A 23,352-nucleotide genomic window follows, 5' to 3' on the forward strand; every position below is an offset into this window, starting at 1 on the left:
CAAGGCCTAACATAGTCTAACAAGGCAGGGGCGGAAAAGTCCTTTATTTGTAAATCCTTAACATTGTAGGAGGTATCAGAAAGGTAAACACAGCATTTACTTGAGTTACCTAATGTCATCTGATTTTTAAATTATCTTCTTATTGGCATGACCTCTGTGTTCAGTAGACATCCCTTATCTTTGTTACTTAGGGCAAGAGAATCATACCAGCAAACATTGATTAAAGCACCCTGTGTGGGAGGTTAGGAAGAGCTGTAGGCCTTAAACTCACGAAAAAATTATGACTCTAGTAGGTTCTCTTGATAGTTATCAGGCATTTTTCTCTAAGAATCTTTTCTTTGTCACCTCAAGTCTTACTTATTTTGGGGGACAAACACAAGTGTACATCTCAAGTTACATTAAAATAACTTTTGTTTTCTTTTTAACATATCAGGAATGGCGGTGTTTGGGGTTTACCTGCTTAGGGCGGCAGAGAGCAACAGGCTCCCCTCTAGGGGACACTGGGCCAAGTACTTCTGCTTCCCCTTCTGCCAAATATGATGCCGCCAGCCACCGCTTCAGGGAACTCGGCACCTCCTCCCGCTGCACAAGTACTGCACAGGTGGACGGCCAAGCTCACTGCAGCCCACGCGGTGGCCAAGCCCTGCTCTGGCTGCAGGCCCAGCTCCTGCAGGGCACTTGCCCCCTGCAGCGCGGCCTCCAGTGGCAGCAGCTACCCCATAAGTCCTGTACTGATTCCGCTTCCCTTCTGCATCTGGTGCCGCCAGATGCCACTTCAGGCACTCAGCTCCAACTCCCGCTGGGCACCTTGAGCCAGGGCGACCTCCCGCCTTTACCCCCCAAGTGGGTCCCTTGGTTCCTGTGCACCCAGCGCGGTGGCCAGGCCCCGCCCCACGACTTCCGGTGACCAGTCTCCTGCTGCAGCTGGTCCTCTGGGGGCCCCTGGCTCTCCAGGTTCTCTGCTGAGAGCGCGCCAGGGCCCAGGTCTCCCTCGGGGCCCGGGGAGAAGGCAAGAGGCCCAGATCGCTGCCCAGGCCTCTCCCAACTCCTCCACAAAGCCACGTCGTGCCCGCAGCTGGGCCGCCTGGGAAGGAGGCTGTAATGGCGCAGGGCCCCTTGAAACTGGGGCCTCACGATGGCGGTATTGCTCCAGCTTGGCCACCAGTCCTGCTCCTGCGCGCTCCTCTCCCGCCCTGGCGGTCTGAAAAAACGCCACCAGGAGAGAAAGGCACCAGGAAACCTGGCTGCCCTGTGCTTTGCCCAGTTCCCTGGAGACAAACTAGTTCTCAGTGCTGCTTTTCCGTCCATCTCTGCTTTTCTTGAAAAATGCTTATGTATTTTGTGATTCTCCGACACGGTTTGCCCACTTTTGTCAGGACCTGGGGCAAATGTGGTGCCTGTGCAGCAGCTTCCAGCTTCTCTATCCTTTCCTTATTCATCTGAGCTCTCAGTGAGGCCAGAGTGGAATGCATATATCCACGAAAGCGTGAAATGAAATGTAAACAGTGGACTACAGAATGTAGACATACAGTGCCCATATATTCACAATCAATAGGGGAAGCTTATTTCTTGCAATGGGAAAATTGTTCTCATGTTTAATGAGGAGACAATGATAGAAAAGGATAGAGAGCTCATGACTATCATGCCCTCCTCACACTGCACATGAAAAATTATTGCCTCCAATTCGGTTCATAAGCTAGAACACGAGGAAGCCCAGAATCCCTGCTTGTCTTGGAGCATATCTCAGTGACAGACCCCTTGGAATGGTGAGTTGTTAGCTAGAATAAATCACCTCCAGTTTCCAGAGCTTTCCTAGTTGTCTGCTTCCGTTCATGGACTTTATCCTCTTTAGGAGAGAATTGGATGCTCAGGAAACTCCAGGACCAGTAACACCCTGTAAATGAGGACCTGAAGGGACAAGATCCTGGGGAAAATTAATTCCATAAGGACCAGAGTCCTGATGACTGAGGAGTAGATTCAGGTCTTGGGTGGTTTCTCATGAAAAGTGAAAGGAATCAGGTACAGAAAGCTGAGGTAGGAGGGTCTCAAGTTCAAGGCCAGTGAGGCCAACTTGCCAGACTTTGCTCTTCCTTCCATCCTTCCTCCCTAACTTTCTTTCTTTCCTGGGCAAGGGAACCAAGGTCTTCCCTATTAGTTCTCAGTTTGGTATCCACTGGAAGGGAAAAACAAAATTTTAAGGGTGAAGCATGTTACACATCAAAAGTGGAAGAAACATGCAAGGAGGTATCATTTCTGCAAATTATTGGCTTGTCTGTCTTCCTTCCTTCCTTCCTTGTTCAAACTGAGTGGCAGCAGCAGAACACCTGGAAAGAAGAAGGCTAGCTCTCTCTTGTGGGGCAATACTGCCATCCTGAGGAAATCCCTTGGAGAGGTTCCACCCCTAGCCCATCCTGTAGGCAACGCATAGCAGCTAGGCAAGACAGGACCACTGGGATTCTGAGGGTTCAGTTACCAATGGAGGCCTCCCAGCCTGTTTGTCTGAGGCCAGGAGAGAGCAAAGCATAACTGCAGTCTTGCAGTGTAGAAGCTGGAGCTTTAGGGACAGCAGGATGGAGCATGGAATGGCCACCAGTAGTGGCCATTCCTGCTGTTGTCACACAGCTGCAAGGACGGATTATTGAGCATTCAGTCCTGAGCCATCTGAACCCTCCTGTGAGAGCTGCACCTAATGTAGGCCTCCCAGGGGCCTATCCTGCCTAGAGGCTGGGTCTGAATATGGAGGAGGACAGCAGGGGACCTGGGGAAGAAGTGAGTCAGGCTGACAACCAAGTGTCCTGGGGCCTACATGCCCTCTTCCCTAGGCCTTGGAGTAAACATTTCCTACTCCTCCTAGGCGAGCACACCTGAGCTTTGGCATCCAAGAGCAGGAGACAATGGATCCCAAGAGGAAAGGCCCGAGAAAGAAGGCTGAGTGAAGAGCAGAAAGGGGAAGGCTTGGTTATGTGGAAAATGGGTGCATAGAGACGAGACGAGGCCCGTGGGTGAGTGACTGTGGCATTGTGCTTTTCCTCTTTCAACATTTTAGGTTATTACTTTTTTGTTTTGTTCTGTTTTGTCTTCCAGTGTGGTCCTAGGATGAATCACAGGACTTTGTACATTAGATCTCACATTGATGTCACTGGAACCCAAAGCAGAATCTCAGCAGGGGAGCACATTTCCTGAAACTGAACAAAATGCAAGGCAGCCATAGTTTCTGGAGTGTTTTTCTCCTCTCACAATTTTTCTTTTTTTTTCTTTTCATGCTGGAGGGGCACAAACAAGGCACGGGAGGCAAGTCTAGTTAAGGAAACCTTTTCAGAGAATCCCACCTCAAGAGCCCTTTCTGCATGAAAGACTGGCAGATAAGCCAGGCAGGACCAGTAGCAAGTCTGTTGGGCCGAGATCCCAGTGGGGCATAGCCAGGTTTTGCTGGGGCCAGGCAGGGACAAAGCACAAATGCAGACTCTTTTGCAACCTGATCAGCATTGGGCACCGAGTTTGAATACACAGGTGTCCCTAAGACTGTCCTGTCCTGCTGTTCTCACCTAGCTATGAGGAGGGATCCATGGGCTCTAGGACAGTGAGATCACAAAAGGCCTTGTGTGTCTTGCTCCAAGGGGAGGAACTCAAGGGAAGTGCCCCCAGGAACCTGCTTCAGACTTGAGTGGGTTTCTCTGGTGCAGTCCACACACCTCAGTACCAAGGCCTGGACCATCCCTTCCACCCTGTGTCACCATCTCCTGCTGTTGCTCATCTGTTTCCTCTCCCGGTCCCAGTTCTATGCTGGCAGAGGATGAGTGCCCAGGTCTCCCTCAGGGCACCTGGAGAAGGCAAAGAGGCCCAGCTTGGAGCCCAAGCCGCTTCCAGCTGGCTACACAAAAGCCAGATCTTCCCCAGAAGCTAGGCCTCCTGGGAAGCAGGAGCTAATGCAGCAGAGTGCTTGGTAACTATTTCCTCATGATGGTGGCACAGGGCCAGACAAGGCCACCAGCCCTGATCCTGAGTGCTCTTCTGCTGCCCTTCCTGTCCATACAAATGCCAGCTGGAGACAAAGTCACCAGGGACCAGAAGTCCTGAGTTTTGCCTCCTTCGTTTGAACACGTTCTAAATGGTGCCTTTCATTTTATATTTTCTTTTTTTTTTTTTTTTTTTTTTTCTTTTAAGTATTTAACTTTTGAGAGAAGTTGACCAGCCTGGACTCATTCTTAGATCCTCTTGCTTCAGCCTCGCAGTCCTTTCTGGTTTTGTTTTTCATTTGCAATGAAACTGAGGCATGAATCCTCAGCCCTGCATTATTACTCCTCTTCTTGGGAATATCATGAACTTCTTCCAAATACCATTGACCTCTCACTTCTGGGATTCCAGAGGACACACCTTGCATTTTGAGAGATACTTCATGCTGTCATTTGCATGTTTGTTCAAGGCCGCAGGTTCCATCAAAACCACTAAGACTGTCGACTTGTGTACAGCATGTCCATGAGGGTGTCTTCAGTTTCATCTGTGTTCCTTAGCTGAAATGTGGTTGACGTTCATGGGGTTTGTAGTCCTCAGCTCCTGAAAGCTGTGTTCACCAGAAACCTGCTCCAGACAATGATGAGCATTAATTCTAATACATTATAGGTTTCTTTTTCTCCAGTGAGACTAAATCTAGAATAACGGTCATATATATTTAACAATATCTGTAGAAACATTCAAATTTTATTGCTTCCTTTGAATGGTCTCCTGCTTGTGCTTTTCGTCCCCTTGGCACAACCTGATTTTCTTACTCCTTGTCAAAAATTGCTACTGAGTACGGCTTTGGGATCCACACCTCTAATCTCAGCAATGTGAGAGGCCAAGGCAGGAGGATTGCCAGCTTGAGGCCAGACTCAGCAATGACTGAGGCCCTAAGTGCTTTATCAAGGCCCTGTCTCAAAATACAAACTTAACAAGATCTTTTTGGGAGAAACCCTTAGAATATTATCAGTGGTTAGGCATCCCTGTGTTTAAACCTGGGTCTAAAATAAAATCAATATATAAAAAGGCCTACAGAGAATATACAAATGAAGGGAATAAAAAAAAGAGGAAGACCTGTCTTGTAATGGGACAATACTGTAAGTCATATGATAAAATAAACTTTATGAGGAAAAATTATCCACAGAACACATGAAGACAGAAACCCCATAAAGTCATGGTCAGTAGTAGAAGCCTATGTAATGTCATTGGAAAATGTTTTCATGATTAATAAGGAGACAAAGATAGAAATGGATGCAAGTGTAAGTATAAGTATCAGGCACCCTGTGACTTCCCATGGGAAACTATGGCCTCCCATTGGGTTCATAAGGCTAGAAACACGAGGAATCCTGGATGCCTGCTTGTCTGGGAGCACAGCCAGGTGGCAGACCCCTTGCATTGGCGAGTTGTTTCCTAGAGAAGGTCTCCTCCAGCTTCCCAGCTTCCTCAATTGTCTTCTCACATCAGAGACTTTATCCTCCCCAGGAGGGAATTTGGTGTTCCAGCAACTCCAGAGCCTGTCCCACTGAGTCAAGGAGGTGACACCTGAATGGACAAGATCCTGGGGAAGAGTAAGTTCCACCAGCACCCCAGTCCTGATGACAGAAGAGCAGATTCAGGCCCAGTGTGGGTTCTGATGAGTCCCATACTGCAGGCCCAGTGAGGAAGGTGGTCTCAGGATCCAGGCCAATGTGAGCCACATGCAAAATGCTGTCTCAAAATTCAAAACTTTTCAATGATTTCAAATTCCAACTCCAAACTCCAAAATACAAAGGCAGCCTGCACAGCTTGTTCCATCCCAGAGGGCAGAAGAGAAGGCAGCCATGTTTCCTTGAGTCTTTGTCTGTGGTGGCGTTTTTTGAGACAGGAAGGGCGGGAGAAGAGCGCTCAGGACCAGGGCTGGTGGCCATGTCTGCAGCTCTACTGCCATCGTGAGGACACAGTTTCCAGACACCCAGCGCCATGAAAGCCTCCTTCCCAGGAGGCCTAGCGGTTGGGAAGACCTGGGCAGCAGGGAGAGTCAAGAGGCTTGGGCTCCCACTGGGTCTCCTTGCCTCCTCCTAGGGCCCTGAGGGACCCCTGGACACTGGTGTTCTGGCTTCACATAGAGCCTGCAGAGCTAGGGGCCCGGAGTGGAATGGCAGCGACCAGGAGATCCTCCCACAGGAAGTCCTGGGGCTGTGCTTGAGTGCTAGGCTGTGCAGACCGGACCTGAGGGGACTCTTAAAAGGATAATGCAGGCACTGTGCATACTTACTTCTTGTTCAGGGTCCCTGGAGCAAGAGATAGCAATCCCTTAGGTGACGTCACCATGATGCTGTGCTCAAATCTCTTCTGCCACCATGGACAACCTGAAGGACAGGTCAGTTCTAGGTGGCATAGGGCAGCATCACTGTGGGTCCAGTAGGTCACAGGCGGGCCCAATTGTGTGGAGGCCTGGAGGGCCTGAGGAGAAGGCCAGAGAAGTATTGGACTTCTTCCTGGGCAGCCGATGTGCAAGGAGGACGGACACTCAACCCTACCCTTGGAAAGCTGTTATTCGGTGGAACCTGTGTGAGAATTCCCCTAAATCCATCAGCGTTTTTATTGTCAAAGCCAATCCTATCAAATTTCAGAGGAAAATATAGACGTGAGTCTTCCTGTCCTTGGATGTGGCAATGGTTTCTTGCAGAAATGAGAGAAGACAGAATGGATGGTGGGAGGCCATCTCTTTTTCCCTCAAGGGATGTGATCGGCAACATGAAGAGGCAGCCAGCAGAGTAAGAGGTAATAGTTCAATGATCTGGAATCGTACTCACACCCAGAATGTTTCGCAGAAGCTGGGTGTATGACTTGTGAATTGTGCTGCCTTCAAAATGGGTACACGTGTATCACCACAGCATGCTGGTGTTATCATTCCATTGGGTAAATACACAAAATAGTGTAGCTGGCTGGAATGGTGGTTCCCACCCCTGTTTTGGAGAAACCTCCATACTGATCTCCACTGTGTGCTCCTGTTCCATCCACCAAGTGTGTACAAGCGTTCCTTTCCCATTCACCAGGATACAGATGTTTTTGTGGTTGTACTACCCTTGCTGCGATTTTCTTGCCGTATGTTTGAAGCATTCAGAACTAGATATTGCTGTGGACCTATGCCAGTCATGTAAGGTGATGCCTCAGACTGTGTGAAATGTCACATGCTTACCTTTTTCTATGGATACAGGTACATGTGCTGTGTGTGGGTACATCCATTCTTGTGCATATGCATATTTTTTTGACCAGTAGTTGAACCCAACAGATATTAACCCTCATCCATAACACTTGTCCGTTTTTTTAAATTTTTTGAGACGTGTTTCACTGAGTTCCTTAGGCCCTTTCTTATTTGCTGAGGCTGACTTTCAATATGTGATCCTCCTACCTCAGCCTCCCTATTGGCTGGCATTACAAGGATGGGGCAGCCTGCATCTTTTCAAATTTGTGTGCTGATTGACAGGATTAGAAGGATTGTGATGTAATCTGACTTTGGGGGGCAAGGGGTTTATATCTTTAGTTGTATTGATATGTAATTAAACAGAGACTTTAATGAAATCCTGTAGCCACACGGGAAAGGAGGTCCTATCCTGGTCAATGTTCTCTGGGGTCATACATGTTGGTGAGCTAATTCTAAAGATGTGAACTTTTGCTGTCTTGCCTTGTTTCAGTGTAGGAATTTTAGAAAACTCACTGTTGCTCTAGTATGTACTTAAACTATAATACAATATGGAGACAGGATGTATTGCATTAAGCATATATTTTCTATTATACATAGATATACCAGTGAAGGATTTTATGTGGAACAACTGTTAATAAACACAAAATCCTTTGTAAAGACCAGCCCAATATATAAGACCTTTGTGAATGGTTTAAAAGTTCCAGACACCCAAGAATTGCAAAAGTTCATGACATTACCAAACACTGCCCAGGAACCAGAAGTGAAATTAGGGTGTCTGAACAGAATGCATGACTCCATTGAATTGAAATGCAAATCGATTTTAGGAATTCTCTATCAGCATAGATGTTTGTATGCACGTGTTGAAACAATGGACTTGGAAATGTTAAAGATGGTGTGTGTGTTACATGGTGTTTTAGGGTCGTGGTTTTCTCTCAATCACAACATGGCTATTTTCTGAATCCCTTGCAAGTTTGAAATCCCAGTTAACAAAGAAGGCAGATACCACAGATTCATAGTGTAAACGAGGAATACACATAGGTGGGAAAGCCATGGGAAAGAGTCTCGGGCCAGTATATGATATGGGTAAACGCTGATGAAGCCATGATAGAACATCTGTCACCTGTGCTCTATGAATTTACAGTCAGTCCCATGCAGGTGTCACTCGTGGTGGGATTGTAGAGCCACATTCAGTGGTGAGCTCTCTGGACCCTCCTGGGAGAGCTGTACCTCACACACGCCTCCCAGGGGGCCCAGTCTGCCTAGAGCCTGGGTCTGAATAGGGAGGAGTCCTCCAGGGGACCTGGGAAGGATGGGAGTCAGGGAGACAACCACGTGCCTCATGCCTGCATTCCCACTTCCCCAGCCCTTGCTGTAAACATTTTCATCTCCTTCCTAGGCAAGGATACCTGAGGTTTGCCTCCAAGAGCCCAAGACCATCAGATGCCATGAGGAATGGCTGGAGAAAGAAGGTTGAGTGGAGAGCAGAAATGGAAAGACTCGATCACATGGAAACTTAGTTCTGGAAGGGAGAAGATGCCAACGGGGTGAGTGGCTAAGTTCTTAGTTTGTGTTTTTGAAGTGTGTCCTTTTTTCTCACTCAGTCTGCATATTAAAAATCCAGCACTTTGCACATTAGATCTCACATTGATATCCAGTGGAAGGGAAAAGCCAAATTTTAGGAGTGGATCACCTTCTCTCAAATTGAGCAAAATGTCAGGTAGCCATGGTTTCCAGGGTATTTCCTGTCTTCTGGAATGCCCGTCCCTGCATAGGATGGGCACAGGCAGAGTACCTAGAGACTGGGCCCGTTCTTTCTCAGGGCAACACTGCCATTCTGAGCACATACTGTCTTAAAGCTCAGAGCCCAGAGCTCTTCCTGCACTAAAGCCCCTGCTGGTGAGGAAGGCTGGGCCTGTGGGCGGTCAAGTGGGTCCAATGGGCCTCCCAACCTCTTTGTGTCACCCAAGCAGACGCACAGCACAAATGCAGATTCTTGGGTGATGATGGACACCAGGAGTCAGCATAGAGATCCCACCAGAAGCACCTATCCCTCAACACTTGTAGGAGGGATCCAAGTGCCAAAGCACTGTGGCATCAAGAAAGGGCAAGCTTGCTGTTGCTCCAAGGCCTAGTACCCTAAAGAGTCTACATTAGCCTGTTTGTCTTTTTGCTTTTCTTTTCTCTTTTTTTTAATTGAGATACTACGGAGGGTGTTTATTTTACTGGAGTGTATAATTCTCATTTCATATTAAAGAATAAATTAATGACCATTCCGATTATTAACACTTTGCATATTAAATACTCATATCTGTAGCATATAGTCTATCATGTGAAGAACAGGGCGTGAGGGAAACCACAGATGTCCACCTGTACATGAAGCCTGACATCAGGCAGTAGTAGATGGGGACCCCAGAATGGACAAGTTGCTAATAGTCGGTGACAGAATCCCATTCTTCTGGGCTCAGCAACTGCAAGGAAGGGCACTTCTGAGTAGCTGATGAGCCACAGAATGTCCCATAGTCCTGCAGGTCAGTAACAGCCTGCAACCCCGGAAAGCTGCTCTGTGGGAGCTGGGCCTCCACAGCTGATTACAGGGGAAATGCCCACTGAAGGAGTCAGGAGAGCAACACGTGCCCCTCTAAGAGACCCAGGCTGCAGGGATCTTCACCATTCCAGTGCGTGCAGGCAGGCAGGAGTACTGGATTCCACAAGTAGCGCCCTGCCTGAGCCACAGCTGGCCACCATCTGTGCTGTGGTTATTTGGGGGAATAGGCAGTGATAGCCAGGCCCACGGTCACAGGTGTCCACTGGGATTTGACCCTGGAAGCACAGGTCCCTGGCCAGCACCAGATGACAGCGAGATCAGCATGCAGGCATCTTGGAGCAGAGAGGGAGGGAGCCCACTGTCTGAGGTGGGAGCCACCAAGTCAGAGCTGAGGAGGATAGAGCCTAGCGCCAGGGCTGGGGTCAAGGCCTAAGCAAAGGCCCCCGTGCAACCTCTCAATGGAGGTGGACATGGGGGCTGCAGCAAGGGCTTTGGCCAATTGGGCCAGTGCCCGGCCATGGGGAACCCTGTCGGGCGAGGTTATCACCTCTGCCACAGCAGAGTCCACCAGGCGTTGAGGGCCCCAGGCTGGCTGTGCCGGGTACTGAGCAGGTGGCTCTCCCAGCGCACCGCAGTGCACATGGTGGCCAGGAACCGCTCTGGCAGCTCCTCTAGGATAGCTGCCCCCTGCACCTCGGCCTCCTGTGGCAGCAGCTACCCCATAATCCTGTACTGATTCCGCTTCCCTTCTGCCAAAAAACGGTGCCGCCAGCTGCCACTTTAGGGACTCAGCTCCTCCTCCCGCTGGGAACCTTGAGCCAGGGCGACCTCTGGCCCGAAGCCCCTAAGTGGGTCCCTTGGCTCCTGTGCACCCAGCGCGGTGCCCAGGCCCCGCCCCACGACTTCCGGTGACTAGTCTCCTCCTGCAGCCGGTCCTCTCCGGGCCCCTGGCTCTCCAGGTTCTCTGCTGAGAGCGCGCCAGGGCCCAGGTCTCCTTCAGGGCCCCGGGAGAAGGCAAGAGACCCAGATCGCTGCCCAAGCCTCTCCCGACTCCTCCACAAAGCCACTTCGTGCCCGCAGCTGGGCCTCCTGGGAAGGAGGCTGTAATGGCGCAGGGCCCCTTGAAACTGGGGCCTCACGATGGCGGTATTGCTCCACCTTGGCCACCAGTCCTGCTCCTGCGCGCTCCTCTCCCGCCCTGGCAGTCTGAAAAAACGCCACCAGGAGAGAAAGGCACCAGGAAACATGGCTGCCCTGTGCTTTGCCCAGTTCCCTAGAGACAAACTAGTTCTCAGTGCTGCTTTTCCTTCCAACTCTGCTTTCTTGAAAAATGCTTATGTATTCTGTGATTCTCCGACATGGTTTGCCCACGTTGGTCAGGACTTGGGGGCAGTTGTGGTGCCTGTGCAGCGGCCTCCAGGTTCTTTATCCTTCAGTTTTTCATCTGAGCTCACAGGGAGGCCCCAGTGGAATGCCTTCCTCCACTGGGCCTCTGCTCTCTCTGATTTCATGTTCACTGGACGCTGCTCCTTGCATTATTCTCTGTTTCACTCACTCAGTGTTCCTTCCTCAGTAGTTGTGAGAGCTAACACCAGGTGAGAGAAATGACAACGTTTAACCTCTTTTACTCTATTTTTGAAATGTCATCAGCTTGGAAACAGAAGTGTAAATATATGTCTTCTGGAGAGGCAATTTGCACATGGTGACATGTCTTAGTTCAGGTGCTGCGGGCTGAAGCTGAGTAATCTGTAAAGACCAAACATTTCCTGTCCCCATGGTTCAGGAGACTAGGACTTCCAAGTGCTTGGCGTCTGCTGAGCCTTTGATGAGGGTCTTCCTGCTGAATGTGAAGGAAACCATCCCAAGGAGAGACGACGAGGCTTCTTGGAAACCACTGGCTTTTGCAGCCATGTCATTCCTGAGAAAAATCTTTAAACCCATGGTGGACTGATCTGTGACTGCATGAAGGCAGAGTCCTCATGAGCCAATCGTCTCCCAGTTGTCCTTCAGTTCCCGGTGACATACAATTTTGGGAAGTACGTGTGCAATACAGGATCTCCAGATCCCAGCCACTGAAACCGTTCATGGGGAAACTCTTACACTTTCCACAGAAGCACTAGGGGTGTCTCCTTTTCTGAAGTGACGTTCATGAGGGTTTATTTTCAGATTTCCCCTTTACCCTTCATGCTAAGAATGTTGATGTACAAGACTGGGTTTTCATGATATTCCCATCCATCTTGTCATTTGTGGTTTTTGGGGGGGTGCAACTTAAGAACAAGCCAGTCGCCACTGTGAAGTCCGAATTTGAGAGTCTTTATTAGCTGGCTGGCTGACTGTCTCACACATTGCCCAAAATGACTATTGGGACAACAGGCCCGAGCATAGGGTTGCAGGGGTTTTACATCATATCAGTATTTCAATCATATATGGCTGTTGCTGTGATTCAATGCTGCAAACTAACATCATGAGATCCCAAACCATAAGCAGAATGGGAAGTGGGTCAAAACGACCTTGGTCAGGTACCAGGTAAAGAATGGTTACTAACATCTAGACACTCCTTCTCTGACAGGGTACATTGTCAAGAGAAATAAGACCCAAAAAGAGAACAATTTTACAGTGTATAAGAATTGCCATTTCGTGTTGCCAAGCGTGCTTTGCTAATCACCTGTTGACAGGTACAGAGGTACAGGATCTCCAGGGCACAGCCACTCAAACCATACCACGGAGAAACTCTTACAATTTCCACAGAGAAGCAGCAGTCCTGTCTCCTTTTCTGAAGCGATGTTCATGAGGATTTATTTTCAGGTTTCCCTATTCACCTCATGCTGAGAATGTCTATGTACAGGACTGTGGGGTGTTCCCACAGGAGAAGCATTTCCCTCCCTCACGTGGAATCTCAGCATAAAAATGAAGTGCTGTTTGTTCATTCTCCATATAGCCTGGCCCATACATTCCCACCTTTTTCTGGAAACAATCAAATGCTTGATTTATCTTTTAAATTAGGTCAGGCTTTGTAATGGCCATGCATATGCATTAATTTGACCAGCAAAATATGTTGTCTTAGCATCTCGGGCCTTATAACATAGTTTAAGCAAGAGAAAAAAACATGATTAATGATTAGCGTTTTTTAGTCTTTTCGTTAGAGGGTGGTTGGGGTCTCTGAGGGATGTCCATTTTTCTGTTGTCTTCACTCATATGTGATGAATCCATGTTGTGAGTAAGGTCCCTTCCACTCCAGAGGGGAATTAATCCTTCTCTCTGGGACCATTTGACCTAGACATAGTCTCCTGGCTGTAATGGGTATTGGAAACCAATGGTCTCTTGGGGCTGGTTCTCTCCTAAGTTGAACCTGTTGGATAGACTTAGCAACAGGTTAGAGTAGGAACAGGTTATCTTGGTAAGGGTGTAGGAAAGGGCTCTGGAACACTCACATTTTAATCTCTCAGAGGTTGTTTCCAACATTCTGGACCCAAATCAGCCTCCGTATTATGTTTTGTCCCGATCACCTATCTACACTGACTGTAATTTTATTTCCCTTCTTAATTTTAGGGACTTGTTACTGCTGTAGGGAAAAATGAGATGACAGCTCTTGCTGCTTCTAGCTGAGGGGGGGTGACGTGTGCTGGGACAAGCAGTTTGGAGTCTCCTTTTAGAAATCAGGTCCATCAAAGAGCCAACGTCTGGTTCAGGAAGTGGAAGAGCTGAGAAGTTGTCCCCATAACAAGTCCTAACACCTCTAACAAGGCTAGAGCCAATAAGGCCTTTATTTGTAAATCTTTGACATTGTTGGAGGTATCAGGAATATAAACACAGCATTTAGTTGAGTTACCTAATATCATGTGATTTTTTTTTTTTTTTTTTTTTTTTTTTTTGTGGTACTTTGGATTGAACCCAGGACCTTGTGCTTGGGAGGCAAACATGCTACCAGCTGAGCTATATCCCCAGCCCCATCTGATTTTTTAAAATATCTTTTTTTTCGCACGACCTCTGTGTTTAGTAGAGATCCCTTTATCTTTGTTACTTAGGGCGAGAGAATCATACCAGCAAACATTGATTAAAGCTTTCTGTGTGGGAGGTTAGGAAGACCTGTAAGCCTTAAACTCACGAAAAAAACTTATGACTTTAGTGGTTTGTGTTTGATTAGTTATCAGGCATTTTTCTCTAAGAATCTCAGTCTTACTTATTTTGGGGGGCCAACCCAAGTGTACATCTCAAGTTATATTAAAATAACTTTTGTTTCATTTTTAACATATCCAGGAATGGCTGTGTTTGGGGTTTACCTGTTTTTCCTAGGGTTCAAGATCAAGCTACTCAAATTGACCTCTTTCCTATGTGTTGTAAAAGAGTCAGCTGAGTTCCCTTGGGGGTTACTCTTGGGGACCTTGTGAGCAGCCTCTTATCTTTGCTAGTGCCATCTGTGCTAGGGTGGGTCAAGGTCTTGCTGACCATGTGGCTTCCTTGGAAGCATCAGGGATATCTTCCCTTTCCAGTGACCCTCCTCTGTTGCAGGAAGTGCCCTGTTGGCTTTCCTTTTGGGTCCCAGTAATTTCCCTGATTGGGAGGTCATGTGAACCAGAAGTGTAAAGCTCTTCCCCTTGTTCCCTGGGTTCAAGCTAATTCAGAGGGCGCGAGGCAACTATTGGTTTTCTTGGCACTTGGATCTTAATTTTAGTCTGGGTCCTAAACATCCAGCAAGCCAGTCTTATCAGTCTTAAAGTAAGAGTATTGGGATTTAACTTACTGCTTATAACTTTATAGTTATTTTTACCCCTTTATTTATTTTCTGTTTATTGATGATGGCCTAATATACTTCTGTAAATCACTAACAGATAGCTGTTAAAATATACATATTTATTCCCTGTTTGAGACCACAGTGATCTTTATAATAAAAATCAGTCTTGTATACAACTTTAAATGTGTTGAAGTTGAAGCCATTTCAATGTGTAGCCTTTAAATAGATCAGGCTCTTATTATCTTTTTAAAAAATACCTTTAAATTTTATAACCCAGTGTAAAAGATACTGTTACCAAAACCTTTAGTTTGGAGAATAGCAGCTTGATAAAATGCTTCCTTTAAACCTTTCACATTAAAGACTTGTGTACCTGGGAGATATGAACATATTTAATGTACAAAGAAGAATAATTACATCACAATTACATAGGTGTTTTTATATTAACCAAGTTTAACTTTTTAGAAAATTTAGAGTTTGTAATGCAGTATAATACTCTAAAATAACAGTTGCTCTTTAACCAGAGGTTTATACAAACCCCAATATTTGACTAGTTGCTCTAGAGAATAAAACTTACAATGTTAAGAGTAAATAAATATTTTAAGAAATATTTGTCATTTTAGTACTATAGACTGAACTAATTTTGACCTTAAGGAAAAACCTTGAATACTTTTAACTGTGGTTTACATATATACCTCTTAAATTTACCCTTAATCTACACTTTTTATCACTTAGACCATCTTGTTGTTTACTTAGATGTATTACACCTCTAGTTTCATCACAACCCCTCAGGTTGGGGTCTTCTTCTAAACTGATTTCTCTGGTCTCTTGGATAGAGACCATCAAAATTTTAGCCTAGCCTTTTGGGTGGGCCAACTCTAATGGTTGGAAGTTCCTGTTGGCAATTTACATTTCAATGTAAGCTTTAGTGAACATGGTTAAAACTTCTTGAACCATTTCTTTTTTCCAAATTTGAATACAAGATATTTGATCAGGATGTCCGGGCCACCCAGAGAAAATTTGTTGGACTTGGTAGGTGGTTGGGAGGTCATTGGTCCCCTGAGGGGGCTATCTGACCTCAAAAGTTGGCTATTCTCTCTCACAGAATTTAGAGAGAGAACAGAAGTCACACAGGACCATAGTCAGCAGCCTTCTCTGGAATTCCTGAAATTGGTCAGTTTTGCACTGAAGGGCCATATGTGGCGAACATGAGAGATTGACCATGTCCACACTCAAGGGCAGCAAAAAATCAGAGACTAAGAAACACAGAACAGGTAAAACGCCAAAGATGATGACGAGTGGCCACTCCTGATTCCTGACCCAAGACCCTGGGAAGGTCTTGCCAGGATAGGTCCCACCTCAGGAAGTAAAGCTGCCTCCAGCCTTCCTCAGAGTCCCAGAAAAGGATCTGCCAGAAACCGACTTACCTGTGTTCCCGGGAGTGCAGAAACAGGAGACCCTCAGTGAATTTAGTTCAGTCCTAGAGCGGGGCTCCCAGACCCTAGCAGCCTGGGTTGAGGAACGTCTCTCACAGGTCTTCCCGAGGAGAGATGGCTCTTGCCGCCTTTGCCCCCTCATAGGAATTATCAGGTCAGTGGTGAGTGGTGGGTGCCCCAGCAGCTAGGCCTCCTGGGAAGGTGGGTCAAAGAAGCAGACTGCCTGGTACCTATTTCCCCATGATGGTGGGAGTGGGCCAGACAAGGCCACCAGCCCTCAAGTGCTCTTCTCCTGTCCTTCCTGTCCATACAAAGGCCAGCTGGAGACAAAATCACCCCAGAATGGATGCCCTGCGATTTACTACCTCCGTTGAAATGCGTTCTCAAAGGTGACTTTTCATTTTATATTGTTTCATTAACAAAAAATTCTTTTGAACTTCAAGTTTTGAGCTAGCTTGACCAGATGGGGCAAAAAACCTTTTGATCCTGTTGCTTCAGCTTCCCAGGCCTTTCTGCTTTTGATTTTCATTTAGAATTGAATTGAGGCATGACTCATCAGCCCCATATTATTACTCTTCTTCTTGGGAAAAACCATGAAGTTCTTCCACATATCATCGACCTCTCACTTCAGGGATTCAGATTATTCAACCGAGGGATTCCAGAGGACACACTTGCATTTTGAGAGATACTTCATGTTGTTATTTCCATGTTTGTTCAAGGCCGTGGTTTCCATCAAAACCGCTAAGCCGGTCTACTTCTCTAAAGCACGTCCATGAGGTGTGTATTTTAGTTTCACCTGTCTTCCTTAGGTGGATGTGGCAAAACAGGACGTAGTATTGATGACACTCATGGGAGTTCATTGCTCCTCAGCTTCTGAAAGCTGTGTTCAACAGAAACCTGCTCTAGACAATAAAATGGCATTAATTCAAATGCATTATAGATTTCTTTTTCTTGAGTGAGAGGAATCTAGACAAATAGGCATATACATTTAACAACGTGTCGTAGAATCGATCCAATAGATTATTGATTCCTTCGAAGGTGTCCTTCTTGTGCTTTTCTCTCCCTTTCGCACACAGCCGATTTGTTGACTCCTTGTCACAGATCACTCCTGAGTTTCATGAAAGAGCAGGGATTTGTGGCTCACGCCTCTAATCCTAGGAATGTGAGAGGCCAAGACATGAGGACTGCAAGCTTGAGGCCAGCCTCAGCAGTAAGTTGAGGCCCTGAGCCATTTATCAAGACCCTGTCTCAGAATAAAAACTTAAAGAGCTATGTGGGGGGGGGGGGGGGGCAGGGGTGGTACTCGGAATATCCTGAGGGGCTCGGCATCCCTATGTTCAATACTTAGTCCAAATATTAAAATCAATTCTAAAAAGACCTAAGGGAACATACGGGTGAAGAAAAAAAAAACTGTTTAGTGATGACAATACTGAAAGACATTTGATAAAATAAAATCTATGAGGAAAAAATTATACATAAAACACATGAAGACAGATCTACTCTAAATTCACGGTCAGTAGTAGAAGCATATGCCATGCCATGGGAAAATGTTCTCTTGTTTAATGAAGAGCAAAAGATAGAAATGCATGCGAAAGTAAGTATGAGTATCATCCCTTCCTCTGACTGTACATCAGAAACAGTTGCCACAATTCGAGTTCAGAAGCCTAGAACACATAAGCAATTCTAGATGCCTGCTTGTGTTGGAGCCAGCCAGGTGGCAGACCCCTGGCATTGGCCAGTTGTTTCCTAGAGAAGGTCTCTCCAGCTTCCCAGCTTCCTCAGTTGTGTCTCCTCTCATCCAAGGACTTTAATCCTCCCCAGGAGAGAATTTGATGTTCCAGGAACTCCAGAGCTTGTACCACCGAGTCAAGAAGGAAGTAACACACTGAATGGACAAGATCTGGGGAAGAGGAAGTTCCACCAGCCACCCAGTCCTGATGACAGAAGAGCCGATTCAGGCCCAGAGTGGGTTCTGATGATCCCATACTGGAGGCCCAGTGAGGAAGGTGGTCTCAGGATCCAGCCAATGTGAGCAACATGCAAAATGCTTTCTCAAAGTCCAAAACTTTTCAATGATTTCAAATTCCAACTCCAAACTCCAAAATAAAAAGGCAGCCTTCACAGCTTGTTCCATCCCAGAGGGCAGAAGTGAAGGCAGCCATGTTTCCTTGAGCCTTTGTCTCTGGTGGCGTTTTTTCAGACAGGAAGGGCGGGAGAAGAGCACTCAGGACCAGGGCTGGTGGCCATGTCTGCAGCTCTACTGCCATCGTGAGGACACAGTTTCCAGACAACCAGCGTCCTGAAAGCCTCCTTCCCAGGAGGCCTAGCGGTTGGGAAGACCTGGGCAAAGGGAGTGACAAGAGGCTTGGGCTCCCGCTGGGCCTCCTTGCCTCCTCCTAGGGCCCTGAGGGACCCCTGGACACTGGCGCTCTGGCTCCACATAGAACCTGCAGATCTAGGGGCCCGGAGTGGAATGGCAGCGGCCAGGAGATCCTCCCACAGGAGTCCTGGGGCTGGGCCTGAGTGCTAGGCTGTGCAGACTGGACCTGAGGGCACTCTTAAAAGGATAATGCAGGCACTGTGCATACTTACTTCTTGTTTAGGGTCCCTGGAGCAAGAGATAGCAATCCCTTAGGTGACGTCACCATGCTGTTGTGCTCAAATCCCTTCTGCTACCTGGGACAACCACATGGACATGGCAGTTGTAGGTGGCATAGGGCAGCATCAGCTGTGTGTCCAGTAGGTCACAGGTGGACCCAGTTGTCTGGAGGCCAGGAGGGCCTGAAGAGAAGGCCAGAGAAGAATTGGACTTTTGTGTGGTGATGGTCAGTATTGGAATTTGTGTGGTGATGGTCAGTATTACGAGGATTGTGATGCAATCTGACTGTTGGGGGCAAGAGATTTATATCTTTAGTTGTATTGATATGTAATTAAACAGAGACTTTAATGAAATCCTGTAGCCACACGGGAAAGGAAGTCCTATCCTGGTCAATGTTCTCTGGGGTCATACATGTTGGTGAGCTAATTCTAAAGATGTGAACTTTTGCTGTCTTGCCTTGTTTCAGTGTAGGAATTTTAGAAAACTCACTGTTGCTCTAGTATGTACTTAGACTATAATACAATATGGAGACAGGATGTATTGCATTAAGCATATATTTTCTATCAATGTATACATAGATATACCAGTGAAGGATTTTATGTGGAACAACTGTTAATAAACACAAAATCCTTTGTAAAGACCAGCCCAATATATAAGACCTTTGTGAATGGTTTAAAAGTTCCAGACACCCAAGAATTGCAAAAGTTCATGACATTACCAAACACTGCCCAGGAACCAGAAGTGAAACAGAGTGCATGACTCCATGGAATTGAAATGCAAATCGATTTTAGGAATTCTCTATCAGCATAGATGTTTGTATGCACGTGTTGAAACAATGGACTTGGAAATGTTAAAGATGGTGTGTGTGTTACATGGTGTTTTAGGGTCGTGGTTTTCTCTCAATCACAACATGGCTATTTCTGAATCCCTTGCAAGTTTGAAATCCCAGTTAACAAAGAAGGCAGATACCACAGATTCATAGTGTAAACGAGGAATACACATAGGTGGGAAAGCCATGGGAAAGAGTCTCGGGCCAGTATATGATATGGGTAAACGCTGATGAAGCCATGATAGAACATGTGTCACCCTGTGCTCTATGAATTTACAGTCAGTCCCATGCAGGTGTCACTCGTGGTGGGATTGTAGAGCCACATTCAGTGGTGAGGCTCTCTGGATCCTCCTGGGAGAGCTGCAACCTCACACAGGCCTCCCAGGGGGCCCAGTCTGCCTAGAGCCTGGGTCTGAATAGGGAGGAGTCCTCCAGGGAACCTGGGAAGGATGGGAGTCAGGGAGACAACCACGTGCCTCCTGCCTGCATTCCCACTTCCCCAGCCCTTGCTGTAAACATTTTCATCTCCTTCCTAGGCAAGGATACCTGAGGTTTGCCTCCAAGAGCCCAAGGCAATCAGCTGCCATGAGGAATCGCTGGAGAAAGAAGGTTGAGTGGAGAGCAGAAATGGAAAGACTCGATCACATGGAAACTTAGTTCTGGAAGGGAGAAGATGCCAACGGGGTGAGTGGCTAAGTTCTTAGTTTGTGTTTTTGAAGTGTGTCCTTTTTTCTCACTCAGTCTGCATATTAAAAATCCAGCACTTTGCACATTAGATCTCACATTGATATCCAGTGGAAGGGAAAAGCCAAATTTTAGGAGTGGATCACCTTCTCTCAAATTGAGGCAAAATGTCAGGTAGCCATGGTTTCCAGGGTATTTCCTGTCTTCTGGAATGCCCCTCCCTGCATAGGATGGGCACAGGCAGAGTACCTAGAGACTGGGCCCGTTCTTTCTCAGGGCAACACTGCCATTCTGAGCACATACTGTCATTAAAGCTCAGAGCCCAGAGCTCTTTCCTGCACTAAAGCCCCTGCTGGTGAGGAAGGCTGGGCCTGTGGGCGGTCAAGTGGGTCCAATGGGCCTCCCAACCTCTTTTGTGTCACCCAAGCAGACGCACAGCACAAATGCAGATTCTTGGGTGATGATGGACACCAGGAGGTCAGCATAGAGATCCCACCAGAAGCACCTATCCCTCAACACTTGTAGGAGGGATCCAAGTGCCAAAGCACCATCCATCAAGAAAGGGCAATGCTTGCTGTTTCTGCAAGAGGAAGCACACAAGGCTGGAACCCTGAAGTGTCTGTATTAGCCATTTTTTCTTTTTTCTTTGAGAGACTCCAGAGGGTGTTTATTTTACTGAACTGTAAACTTTTCATGTTGATATTAAAGAATAAACAAATGACCTGTTCCCAGATCATAAACTCTTTGCATATTATACACTCATTTCTGTAGCATATGGCCTATCATCTGAAGAACAGTGCGTGAGGGAAACCATAGAGGTCACCTCCACTTGACGCCTGACATCCCGAAATAGATGGGTTCCCCAGAATGGACAAGTGGCTCAGAGTCCCTGACCTAAACTCGTTGTTCTAGGCTCAGTAACTGCAAGGAAGGACACTTCTTAATAGCTGATGAGCCACAGAAAGTCTCATAGTCCTGCAGGTCAGTAACAGCCTGCACCCTGAGGAAGCTGCTCAGTGGGACCAGGACCTCCACAGCTGATGACAGGGGAAATACCCACCGAGGGCGTCCAGAGAGCAACAGGCTCCCTCTCTAAGATTAGAGACCAGGGGCCGCAGGGATCTTCACCATTCCAATGCTTGCAGGCAGCCCTGGAGTCCTGTTTCCACAAGGAGCACCAAACTGCGCACATAGCTGGTTACCCTCTCTGTTCCCGGTTCTTGGGGAACATGCAGTGATTGCGAGCCTGCAGTCACCCAGCTCTACTGGGATTTGACGTTGGAAGTGCAGGGTGCTAGCCCTCACCAGAGGACTGCCAGGTCAGCAAGCAGGCGTCATAGGGCTGACACCAAGGGGGCCTGCTGTCGAGCAGCCAGCCACCAAGTCAGAGCTCAGGAGAACCCACCCCAGCACCAGCGGGGGTCAGGGCCCCAGCATCATGAGGCGGCCATGTGGGTTGCAGCAGGAGCTTTGGCCTCCCTAGCCAGTGCCTGGCCATGGGGCACTTTGGCGGGTGAGGTTGCTTGCCTCTACAATGGCAGAGTCCACCAAGTCACAGGCTGTGCCAAGTACTGCACAGGTGGACGGCCAAGCTCACTGCAGCCCACGCGGTGGCCAAGCCCTGCTCTGGCTGCAGGCCCAGCTCCTGCAGGGCACTTGCCCCCTGCAGCGCGGCCTCCAGTGGCAGCAGCTACCCCATAAGTCCTGTACTGATTCCGCTTCCCTTCTGCATCTGGTGCCGCCAGATGCCACTTCAGGCACTCAGCTCCAACTCCCGCTGGGCACCTTGAGCCAGGGCGACCTCCCGCCTTTACCCCCCAAGTGGGTCCCTTGGTTCCTGTGCACCCAGCGCGGTGGCCAGGCCCCGCCCCACGACTTCCGGTGACCGATCTCCTGCTGCAGCCGGTCCTCTCCGGGTCCCTGGCTCTCCAGGTTCTCTGCTGAGAGCGCGCCAGGGCCCAGGTCTCCCTCGGGGCCCGGGGAGAAGGCAAGAGGCCCAGATCGCTGCCCAAGCCTCTCCCAAGTCCTCCACAAAGCCACGTCGTGCCCGCAGCTGGGCCGCCTGGGAAGGAGGCTGTAATGGCGCAGGGCCCCTTGAAACTGGGGCCTCACGATGGCGGTATTGCTCCAGCTGTGGCCACCAGCCCTGCTCCTGCGCGCTCCTCTCCCGCCCTGGCGGTCTGAAAAAACGCCACCAGCAGAGAAAGGCACCAGGAAACCTGGCTGCCCTATGCTTTGCCCAGTTCCATGGAGCAAACTAGCTCTGAGTGCTGCTTTTCCTTCCAACTCTGCTTTCTTGAAAAATGCTTACGTATTCTGTGATTCTCCGACATGGTTTGCCCACGTTGGTCAGGACTTGGGGGCAGTTGTGGTGTCTGTGCAGCGGCCTTCAGCTTCTTTATCCTTAGGTTTTTCATCTGAGCTCACAGGGAGGCCCCAGTGGAATGCCTTCCTCCACTGGGCCTCTGCTCTCTCTGATTTCATATATATATATATTTACATGTATATATGCTTTAGCTATTCTGGGTTTCTTATTCTTCCAGATGAATTTCATGACTGCTTGCTCTATTTCTGTAAGGTACGTCATTGGGATTTTAATTGGAATTGCATGGAATCTGTATAGCACTTTTGGTAGTATGGCCTTTTTGAGAATATTAATTCTGCCTATCCAAGAACATGGGAGATCTTTCCATCTTCTAAGGTCTTCCTTAATTTCTTTCTTCAATGTTTTGTAGTTTTCATCATAGAGATCTTTTACCTCTTTGGTTAGATGGATGCCCAAGTATTTTATTTTTTTTGAGGCTACTGGAAATGGAGTTGTTTTCCTCATTTCCCTTTCAGCTGTTCTGTCACTTGCGTATAAAAATGCTTTAGATTTATGCGTGTTGATTTTATAGCCTGCTATTTTGCTGAATTCATTGATGAGGTCTAGAAGTTTTCTGGAGGAGGTTTTTGGATCCTCTAAATATAGAATCATGTCATCCGCAAATAGTGACAGCTTAACGTCCTCTTTTCCTATTCGTATCCCTTTAATTTCTTTAGTCTGCCTAATTGCTGTGGCTAGAGTTTCAAGGACAATGTTGAATAGAAGTGGTGAAGAGGACATCCCTGTCTTGTTCCCGTTTTTAAAGGGAATGGTTTCAGTTTTTCTCCATTAAGAATGATGTTGGCCATGGGCTTAGCATAAATAGCCTTTCCAATGTTCAGGTATGTTCCTACTGTCCCTATTTTTTCTAGTGTTTTGAGCATGAAAGCATGTTGTATTTTGTCGAAAGCTTTTTCTGCGTCAATGGAAATAACCATATGATTCTTATCCTTAAGTCTATTGACATGATGGATTACGTTTA

At 47.5% G+C, this 23,352-nt stretch overlaps 1 protein-coding gene across 11 annotated transcripts in view; it reads left to right on the top strand.

Annotated features, from left to right (window-relative positions):
- Positions 1–23,352, top strand: part of LOC306650612 (uncharacterized protein) — a 219,032-nt gene that overhangs the window by 22,292 nt on the left and 173,388 nt on the right. For 6 of the 11 annotated variants that reach the window (XR_013760968.1, XR_013760969.1, XR_013760970.1 and 3 more), the window contains exons 2-3: positions 8,580–8,727; positions 19,858–20,005. Coding sequence is in view for 3 of the 11 variants with exons in the window: in XM_079122704.1 (XP_078978830.1) it covers positions 19,995–20,005 (11 nt within the window). In the remaining 8 variants the exon portion in view is untranslated. Of the gene's footprint in view, positions 1–1,645; positions 2,035–2,854; positions 3,007–8,579; positions 8,728–19,857; positions 20,006–23,352 lie in introns of those variants that run through there. The other 5 variants (XR_013760971.1, XR_013760972.1, XR_013760973.1 and 2 more) reach the window with 5 other exon arrangements.

Source organism: Sciurus vulgaris (genome assembly GCF_902686455.1).
Source record: "Sciurus vulgaris genome assembly, chromosome: X".
Taxonomy (NCBI): Eukaryota; Metazoa; Chordata; class Mammalia; order Rodentia; family Sciuridae; genus Sciurus; species Sciurus vulgaris.